We start from the raw sequence: 10,725 nt of genomic DNA on the forward strand, positions 1-10,725 counted from the left end.
AAATGCTAAAACACAAAGGCCAAAGAAAACAAGATTACGCTCTACTTCTTAAGTTAAAAGCTTTTGATAGCAACCAAAGAACATTTAAAAACATTTAAAACGTCAATACACGTCATTGTGACCATAGTATATCTTCCAATCACCATTTTCTCTTCTGGGAAGTCTCAGACCGAACCAAGATATTGCATCCCCCCCCGGGTGCATGTTTAGTTTTTTTCCCGAGCACTACACGGTTGATTTAAATAATCAAAGCTTGATGATGAGTTGGTTATTGACATAGGTGTGTTTTGAGAGGTGTGTTTTGACCATAGTACGGCATATTTCTATCTGAACATTCCACCAACATTGTGTTCAGCTATAACGCAGCATTGGTGTGGCGTGCGGTATAGAGTGACATTTCCCTGTGGGTCAGTTTTGCATTTCCCCCACTAATGGTTAAGGTTAGGATTGGAGGAGGGTGAGCTTATCCTAGATCTGTACCTAGGGGAAACTTCACCCCGGAGCATGATGTACTGTGGAGGGACAAGGCGAGAGAGTGAGAAAAAAAGTGAGATATTCTGTCGGCCGGTCCTTCACAGTCCTCTGAGTGCATGTTGGCACACTTTCACACAGCAGCCACGGCCAGAGTGAGAGGGTGCTAAAAGCAGCAATAGAGGAGGTATTCTTTGTAAGGCCTGGAGACGTACTAAATCATTTACATTGAACATAGTAACTGACAAAAAATAGATTATCCAAAAAGATGCTTCGACTTGACACTTTCTTTTGTTCTCACTCTCACCTCTCCTTCTCCCTCTCGCAGAGACACACGCAGACACGCACACAGAACATGTACAGGCAATGGACACATCAAGACATCGTTAAAAAAAAATGTACTGAAGGTGTTTGATAAAATGTTTATTTTATTGATATTAAAAATGAAAGTACATGAATTGTGCATTTCAGACGTTCTAGCGTGCAGAGGTTAAATCGATAAAATATGCACAGGCTGAGTGGGTTACTGACACAAAAAATGTAGCCGATGCTCGGCAAGAGATCCCTTCATATCCAGCGCAAAGAAGTGGTTGTCTTCCACGCCATTCAAAAGAACACTATAGTAGCCTGTTTGAACAATACAATAGTGAATGCAGTCCTACCAGGAAGAACAAATTTCAAATAAAATAAAAAATAAACCATGTCGTTGTCACTGTCTGGAAACAAGATACATAACCGTCTGGGAAATATAATAATAATAATTGCACTGCTTTGTTACACAAGTGGAATATAGAGTCAAAGACAGGACATATAGGCATGGGGGTCATAAAGGTCGTAGTTCATAGGCTAGGTTAGGGCCCTCTTAAGGTGGAGGGGAAGAGAGAGGATATTCAGTATTGGCTCGATTCACCTCTACCCCTACTGGGACGAGTATCCGTTAAATATCCATCCATTTTATGGGCCAAAATCATATAAAATAGCATGAAAAAAAAGTTGTGGTGGCACAGACTTCCATGGAGCCTATAGTGCATGGGGAGCAGTGGTTTGTCACCTGGAGAGCAGTGTCACTGTTGCCAGATATGGCTTAGAGATCTGTCGCCCTAATCCCACTATACTACTTCATCCCTTCAACTCAACAACAACTACACATCTCCCTCTTTAGAAACCAAAGATTTTCCTGAGTAGTTCAACTGCTTCAAAACTGGTCCAGTATGGTAGCCCTTCATCAAATACATGATGATAGATCAGGGAAGGGGTGGTATGGGAGGAATGCTGCACTCCTGTTTCCATGGCAAAAGGCAGATATAACATCTGGGGAATGTTGTTGAATAAGAAAGGGATTGAGAGAGGATGAGTGAGAGTTGAGATTGCTGTAGGTGACCTTTGTTTGACTTATGGCCAAATGTCACAGTGACATCATCAAATCCAGAGCAGGGTGCCCACCACACTGACTGACCACCAGCACATGCAAGTTACCCAGACTGCACTGGGAGGAAGGGTAGGGTGCTCACCAATCCCCAAGAGCCAATCAGAACGGAAGTCTATAATACAACTATGACAATAGACCCTCTTGTCATAGTCTCTGGCCAGCAATACTAAAGTGGTTTAAAACGTAGTGGGTTGTGTACAATCAACGCATAATGTTGTTGAACTGGCATTTGCAATCAGGTCAGTCATGGATATGTTCCTTTTTCCCATCCAGGCTTCTAAACGTCCATGCCGACCTGTGTAGTCAGAGTATGTGCCTATTTCTGTGACATAACATACCTAAGCAATCCAGGCTATTCTACTATTAAAATATTAATTTAAAGTAACTCTGTGGCAAATGAAAATGAAAAAAAAGGAAATTTTTTGGTACAAAGCATCTACAAAAAGAATTACAAGTCAAATGGGAAAAAAGAGATCATACAAAATAAATCTGTCAGTTGAGCATCAGTGCTATGTATATTATTTGGACCAATTTTTCATATATATTTTTATAACAAAATAAATAATGCCTTTATACAGTGCCCTTATTTGTATTTCAACAAACAAACAAAAAAGCTTGGCGGCTCATTACGCAAGATACAGCTCAGACTAAAAGAAAATAACACAACGTCCCTGGAAACTAATTTTATGTATGTATGTGTGTGTGTGTGTATATATATATATATACATACATACATACATATATACACACACTGTACATATATATATATATATATATACACATACATATATATATATATACACATGTACATATATATACACACATACATATACATATATATATATACACATACATACATATATATATATATATATATATATATTCAAGTATTTGTTTTCAGGCAAAAGCATGAGAATACTACTGATATACAATTAAAAATAAAATGTTAGTTGACATTATTGCTGTTTTTTCCCTTTGAATTGAAATTTGTGCCTTTCTTAAAAACTGTAGAATAATATTATAACAATAACGATGGACAAAATGTTTAACCAAAAAATGCCTATTTCGCAAAAAGCAGGAATGTCACGGTACCAGAAACTGACAGGGTTTAACTTTTTTTCTCTCCTTGAAACACAGATGTGAAAAGAAAAAGAAATATGTCAAAATCCCAAAATATTATCATCATTATCCCACTCGTTCTGTGTCCATATTAACGTGTCACTTCCTTCCAGAGCAGGCCAGGGTTCTTCAAAGCCACGACAAAACAGGAAGTACTGTCCCGGAACAAGAAGTCAAACTGCTGTTCCAATCCAGGCGGTCCATAATGTCCTGTTATGTCCCCACACTGCTCCCAGTTCTCATAGGGCCTTGGGGGCCAACGGAGAGGGGAGTGGGTCTCAGGTCCCCCTACCACTTCCTCAAGGGAGCTGTTAGCGCATTGTGCTAGCACGCACCATCTTTTATTCTCCTTTTTAAAGTCACACTTTCCTTAAAACGGAAAGTTTTAATATTCATTAAAAGCGGGAAAAAAAACGTGCTTTTCAACCCCTTCTTCTCTGAGTCCATTCTAAAAGCTAGCACCATGACATTTTTTTTTAAGCTACACGTTCATTGTTCATAAAAAAATAGTGCTTTTTTTTCTTTCCTTTGACGTAATCCGTGGCGATGTGCAATTTTGCAGACTTCTTTTTCTGCTTTTTGTTTGTGATTAAAAGGTGCTGGAACAGGAATCTAATTTTACAAAATAATTCCTTACAGTGTGGAAGTCCATTTATAGTTAGAGGTGCAAACTAATAACAAAAAGGACTAACAGAGAGATAATTTTTCTGCTTCGGGAAAGCGTTCTTTTATGCAAACCGTTTCTTCACTTTCTGTTGTCTTCCACAAGGACAAAAAACATTCCGCCTGCTGTCCTCTTGACACTTGCAAGCCATAGAGCTCTTTCATCTTTCTTTTCTTCCTTTCTTTCTTTTTTTAAATTTAAGGATCCACCTAAATTGCATTCAGCCAAATAGTTCACTTTTTGTTCATTGATTGTGTTGGTGTCTTTTGTGTCGGTGAATGAAAGAGAGAGCGCAAGAGTGAGAGTCAGGACAGGAAGAATGTGAACGTATGTTTGAGTGTCTGGGTGAGGGGGTCTAGGGTAGGTTTGGGTCAAAAAGTAGTAGATGGGCAGGGGGTGGGTGGGGGTAGGTTGGTTGGTGGGCTCGGACGGGATTTGGGGGTGGGCTGGGTGGGGGGAAAGGTCAAACGAGGACTTGCCACAGAAATGACGTCAGAGACAAAGCTATAATCCCCTAGTCTTTTTTTCTTCTTCATCTCCCTCCAAACTCGTTGTCTGTGCAAAGGGCTTTCGATGGGGGAGTTGGGTTGCTGGTGAGGAGGCTCAATTGTGGCTGACGTAGTTGTCCGTGGGGGGCAGGACTGGGGGAAGCTTGCTGGGCAGGGTGATCAGAGGCCGGTGGAACATCGCCTGCTCTTGGGCCTTGATCTTCACCGCCTGCCTCCGGAACTTCCGGGCCCTGAGGATGGCCGGGACGCCCCTCCGGAGCCGCTGAGCAGCCTTCCTCTGCCACGCCTCATATTTGGAATACTTCACAGTCACATGTTTTCTTGGGACATCCTGTGGAGTTGGGAAAAAAGAGGGAGAGAGAGTTTAAAGAATTGCCGTTACATTTGGAGCTCACCGTACTTTTGAAGGTCGCCGCTGGTTCTGATTACAACGGATATTTTCCCCTGACAACCCCTAAAGACAGTTGTCAACAAGAGCTCGGCTCCGCCCCCTCATCATAATGTCTGAGGGAATGCGGGAGACTCTCAATGTGACCACACATTCATTGTTCACTAAACGACCCCTCCCCCAACACACACCTATCTCGGCAGTAAACACATTCCGGTGAAAAAACACTATCCCTGGCCAATTCCTTAAAACGGTGAGACTGGGAAATCCCCATTCAGAGGGGGGTTGTTTGTGTATGCGCATGCATATGAGAGAGATAGAGAATGGGTGGGTGGGGGCAGAATTTATGCGCAACTAGTACTCCACCCTGAATGGCTTGTTTGGGTCATGCCACTTTGAGAGTACTCTGTGTGAAAGTGTCTCTTTCTCTCTAGACACACACACATCAATTGCAGTTTATCTCCCCATTCACTCCCCAGCCTGGAAACATCTGGGCGAGAGAGAGAGAGTCAACTCGTTTCACTGCCAAGGCACGACTGGGGATGTGTCCCAACATATCCCCCTTGCACTCACAACACCTAGTAGACATGTACCATTAGTCTTTAACATACCTAAACAGTCAAATAGTCCTAAACGGTCTTAAACAGTCATTAGCTGTCCTAAATAGTCCTATCGCCACCTTATTTCACAACCAACTGATGTTGACATTAAATGGCAGTTGAAAGTCAAAACGGAGGGATATCTATCTATCCAGCCCTGAGGGGGTAGTCGTAAAGAACAGGAGATGAGAAGAGGAAGACATTTAAGAGTTTTGGAATGCTGCCCACAGTTGAGGTTGTTGTTCGCAGAGTTAAAAAGCCTGCAGCTTCTTTTGAAGTTTTCGTGTGCACGCTTTTGACTTGATTCACAGTGACTGTTTCTCAGGGCTCGATAGCTATTGCCGTTTCAGTGAAGGGTGCCAAATGTATGCACATTTTGGAGCATCTAGTGTTCCATGACTAATCGAGGCACATTGCAAATGTTGAAAAAAAGGAACTTGATGTTCTTTGTTTGGGTTGTTTTGAAGGGGGCTGAATGGATCTGACCCTAAACAGGCAGGTGTAACGTGTTACAACAACATTTTCTAATCTGCTCACTTTCTCACCAGCTGTGACCAACCTGCAGTTGAACCTTATCCGCTCGACCCAAATGTACTCTCGGGCCCTGGTGTTTTCCACCTCGGTCAGCAGTCTCGGAAGGAGATACTTGCTTACCACCGACTATTTTCGCAAGATAACACAACCCTCAAGCTGCTTTATCGCCACTCCCACAGACGGGGGCATACGGGTTCAGCACGCGGTGGAACGGAGACAAGGGAGATGTGGGGATAGATAGGGACACATACGGACAGGTCAAGGACAGGAGGACAGGTAGGGCTGGTTTCCTGGTTTTCCCATACAGGCCATACCTGTTTGATTGTGGGCACCATGGGAATGATCTGTAGAGAGGTGGCCGACACGTCCCTCTCTGACTTGGCAGGTTTGGCACAGTACTGCTCCAACAGGTTGAGGTCACAGCTACGGAAACAACACTCCTCCACGATACCACGGTTCTGGGAGCGTCTGCTGTTAGACCTGCTGGTTGGCCTACCTGCAGAAAGAGAGAGGAAGGGAGAGTGAGATCATTAGGAGAGGAGAGACTTGTAATTCAATTACAATGAAAGTGAATCAAGATAGCAGCGTTGGCAGTTTGGCCAAATCCATCAAATCCATAATGTTTCCCCCCAATTGACAGATCCAATTGGCCCACTTCACTTTGACCAAACACAGGATAAAAAGCTATCTGAGCCCAACTCTGACAAAAGTTGATGTTTGTTTGTTGGTGTGTTTGTTTTTGGAAGTGGTCATCTTGTTATGGTATTTAATTAAGCCATCCAGAAGTCCTTTAGTGGGTAAATACAGCAGTAAATACTCCTCACACACTGTAGAATATGCAGACACAACACAGCCAAGCACAGAGAGACATAACCGAGCACAGAGACGAGAGACACACCGCCAAGCACATACTCACACAGCCAAGGAGAGAGAGAGAGAGACAGAGACACACATAGCCAAATACAGACAAAGAGACACATAGATCTGAAACCCTCACTATTTGGGTGAGTAAACACACAACATGGACACTCTCCTTTGACCTTATCCCTTGCCAACTCAGCAGAGGGAAAGGGGGGAGGGGGAGTCCACATACAGTACATCTGAAAGGCTGGGGAAAGACAGGAGGAGCGCTGATAGAGAGATAGAGGGAGAGGAACAGAAGAAGAGAGGAAGAAATAGAATGGAGAGAAACGCACCTAAAGACATTGAGAGTGTGAGTGCCCTGCATTATCTATCGGCCTTAGAGGCAGACCAAGCAAGGGAGGCAGAAAGGAAAAGAGTGAATGAGAAGATATGAGAGAGAAAGGTATGAGAAAAGAGAGACAGAAAGGGGGGGTGGGGGTATGAGAAGAGGGAGAGAGGTGGAGGGTTAAGTAAGACGTGGCACAGGGGAGTACTATCCATGATCAATAACGGCCTTGTTTTGAAGTCCTTCTTCAACCCCTACACAATGTTGGAGAAACCTCAGGAGAGGCCAGACCAGTGTTTCATTGCAGGAAGAGAGGAACATGAGAGAAAAGGAAAGGGTGAACCAAAGGGGGAAGGGGGGGGCCCATCTATGTCGGCCCAAATTGGATAATGACCTCTCTTAGCAAGCAGCAGCACAAAGATTTTTTTGTCAATGCCATTGGGTGGGAGATGACAAAAAAAAAAATCAAAGTGAAATTGTCCACCTTTAGTTTTTGCTGTCTGTGTCAGGGGGAGAGGAGACGACGGGGAAGAGAGGACAGGAACCATCTCAGTTCTACATACTGATAACTGCATGTACAAGTTATTGTAAAAATTCATTTTAGGTCAGCTAATAAATAACAATCACATCATTGTTACTATATGCTATAGTCTAGATGAAGTCTACTAGAAGAGCAATAACAGGGCTATTAATAATAGTACCGTAGTAATCCTCCCTCAACCGAAATAATTGAATCCTTCAAATCTAGATCAAACGCAGTGTGGTTGCCTATAGCCTGGGAACATTCGTGGTGAGGTGACTGGTATGCCTCTTGGGTGCTATTACTTTCCCCCACGGAATGTGTGGTAAACAAGTGGCCCATTGTGTCGCATTGAGTTGTGTGTGCCTTCCCTGCTCGCCGCCCTTTCATATGCAATCTGAGGTAGGCTACAGCAACAGAATGCGTCCACTCAGTAGTATCGCAAAGGCTTTCGTCTTCAGACACATCGCAGCGAAACACAGCTGGTTGTGTGTGTGTGTGTGTGTGTGAAAGAGAGCGAACACAAGCATACCACACACAGTGACAGACACAAAGATGTGCTCTCAATACAGGAACACGAGAGCGAGAGACAGTCAATGTAGTTGGGAAAGCCAGAAGAAAATAAAAGGGGAAACACAATGAAATAAAAGTTACAGCGGGTATAAGTGGAACCTACTGAAATAGAATCCTCTATCTTCACAGACGAACTGCAGCGCGTCCACCAGTTCTCCTCCACATAGCGTTTCTGCCGAGGCCACTTCAACGATGTACAGAGTAAGTGCCAGCGCAATGACCAGCACTCGATTTGACGAAGACATCATCTTGACCTGAGGAGAGAACACAACATAAATAAGAAATAAGCTTCTAATCAATATCTTGCATAAACGACCCTCACAAATAACCTACGGCGTCTTGAAATGTATCCAATATGATGCGTAAAACAAAATGATTATTTTTTTACAGTTAAAAGTCTGGCGCAATTAAACATTTGAATTATGTGCTACTTTGTATTTGAGCTGTATTTTACGCAGTGATCAGCTATCGCCCTATTGCAACTCGAAGAGTTGCTTATTCTGTGGGAAAAGATACCATATCTCTGCTGAACGCTTACACAACCGGCTCAACAAGTTGCAAGACATGCTATTTAATCGGCAACCATCTCAATCCCCATACTCAGCATATATTCCCCCTAGCTCACCCTCTGGTAACGGGGAGATTGAGCTCTATCACCCGCAGGACTCGCCCCCTAGCGGTCTTTGAGGTCTCTCCTGTTTGTCCCGAGTTCAGCAAAGGGACGCACTAACAAGATGCGAGTGGAGAAGATCATGTTTCGGCACAACAGTGCCCAGAGTAAGGACCTTAAAAGTGACGGTATTGTAAGGTAGCTAACTGCAAGAATCAACCCATCTCAATATCTGCACCTTCAACATTCTCACCTCGTCAAGTTATTTATATTTCACCGTGTTCTCAAATTGTCCCTTCTCACCAAAACGCGCAAACACACAAAAAAAACAAGCTAGTGTAAAAGCCCGGAGAGGTTGTCCCAGCCAGCGTATTCGATGTTTTTGCAATGTAGAAATAATGATTGTTTTACTTGCATAAAACAAGCAGAAGAGCAAGAAGTGTTGGGTCTCCATAGATTACCTTCATTCTTGTGTTTTCCGTTCTCCGGCAGGTGTGGCAAACTGAGTGGTGTTCGTGTCTTTTCTGGGTTTCCATGTCAATTGGCAGTAATCTAACGTTGAGCGTTATTTGGTTGGAGAGGTTGCAGTTGAGTTAGTTTCCCAGTTGGTGATGGCTATAGAGATGTTGAGTGAGAGGCTGTCCCAAAGACCAGGCGACAGGCAAAAGTTCTCAGGGAGAAGTATTATATACCAAAACCCGCCCCTTACCTCCCCCCCTTCTCCATGCCCACTCCCCGCGCATGTCTGAACCGACCGAGAGGGCTCGCGGTCAAGATAAGTGGTCCAACGACACTCTACGGAAAAGTGCAAGAGAAAGAGCGAAAGAGAGTGCGCGCGCGCGTGTGTGTGTGTAGCAGAGAGAGACAAAGACAGAGAGACGGAGAGAGAGATTCAGTGGTCCAATATGGAACAATTCCATAGTCATTTTCCACATTTAGTGTTAGTATTGGTAAAGTGGGACTCTTCCTGAAAATGAGCTTCCTGGAACACCTTACAGAATCATCCCATTGTCTCAACCCCCAACATGATACCATTCTACATAGCTTAAGAACTCTAATACACTATACAAAATAAAATAACGATTTAACACAGAATGGACGACGCTTCTTCAAACATAAATTGTCCTAAATGGTCAATACTGGGAAATTGAGACATCTCGATTGGCCAAGTGAGACACTTAATTCTTTATTGTAAAGGATAAATGAGAGAGAAGGCTGCAAATGGAGTGTACAATGGCTACTTTTTTACAAGCATATGTAAATGTCAGGCGGCGATGGAAGTGAACAATACCGCAGTCACCTGAGGCAGCAGGTTTAAAAAGCACTTGTAGTTTCCTTCTATAGGTGGATGCTGCCAAGAGGTCTGTTGACTTAGCTTGTGACATGGAACTGACATTGACACTGTGGGAGCCGTTGGCCAGTGTTGCAGAGGTCAGAAAAAAAGCAGAGACAGAGAGACACGGAGCTCTGCAATGTGAAAGTGGACTTTGATATCACCTGTGAATCTATGAACTAACTCTAGTAAAGGGAAGGACATGGTGCTTGTGGTTGGACAGGAAGATTTGATCTGCACAATGGACTAGGTCTGTATTTTGCTCAATTAGCTGAAATAATTCATATAATTCATTCAAATAATTCATTTTAAATTCATTCAATTTCATTTCAATGGCAAGTGAAGTTCCCTCAGGAAAAAAAATCGAATTGTTGTTGTTATCAGAGGGCAACCCAAACTCATTCAAAATGTAATATTGCACATCGATCAGAAAGAGCTTCTTCTTCTTTTTCCAGCCTGGTTCCATAGGTTTTATCACACAGCAATTTATGACAAGCTGTGCAACAAATTCATTGATTATTGTATCTGCACTGTGCCTACGGCTCTACTGTGGCAATGACTCTTAAACAAATTCCTTTTGTTTGTGCATCATTATAATGTTCTCTCTGTGTTCTCTGATGATTCTACCCTTCTAAATAATCATCTTAACAGCCATCAAAGGGAAAACTTGACTGACGGCTGATGTCATTTTGGAATATTATACCAAACTTTTCTAATAGATTTTTTATGAATATTTCAACATAAATATTTAATTCTAAACATCCATTTATTTTATCACAAGTTGTTG

The 10,725-nt window shown here is 42.9% G+C and overlaps 1 protein-coding gene across 1 annotated transcript; it reads right to left on the reverse strand.

Annotated features, from left to right (window-relative positions):
- Positions 1 to 881: 881 nt before the first annotated feature.
- igf2b (insulin-like growth factor 2b) lies at positions 882 to 9,267 on the reverse strand. The gene is made up of 4 exons (XM_065022748.1): positions 9,067 to 9,267; positions 8,095 to 8,249; positions 6,028 to 6,205; positions 882 to 4,523 (listed from the first exon to the last, which is right to left on the reverse strand). The coding sequence occupies exons 1-4, from the start codon at positions 9,139 to 9,141 to the stop codon at positions 4,287 to 4,289; spliced, it is 645 nt and encodes a 214-aa protein (XP_064878820.1). The 5' UTR covers positions 9,142 to 9,267; the 3' UTR covers positions 882 to 4,286.
- Between the last annotated feature and the right edge of the window lie 1,458 nt (positions 9,268 to 10,725).

This window comes from Oncorhynchus nerka, linkage group LG9a (genome assembly GCF_034236695.1).
Source record: "Oncorhynchus nerka isolate Pitt River linkage group LG9a, Oner_Uvic_2.0, whole genome shotgun sequence".
Taxonomy (NCBI): Eukaryota; Metazoa; Chordata; class Actinopteri; order Salmoniformes; family Salmonidae; genus Oncorhynchus; species Oncorhynchus nerka.

What these genes read in the sequence shown, in the direction of transcription:
- igf2b (XM_065022748.1), bottom strand. Translation starts at nt 9,141, where the DNA reads ATGGAAACCCAGAAAAGACACGAACACCACTCAGTTTGCCACACCTGC. An exon ending in CGGAAAACACAAGAATGAAG is followed by an intron (nt 8,250 to 9,066) that starts GTAATCTATGGA and finishes TTCTCTCCTCAG; the next exon opens with GTCAAGATGATGTCTTCGTC. An exon ending in AGAGGATTCTATTTCAGTAG is followed by an intron (nt 6,206 to 8,094) that starts GTTCCACTTATA and finishes TTCTGCAGGTAG; the next exon opens with GCCAACCAGCAGGTCTAACA.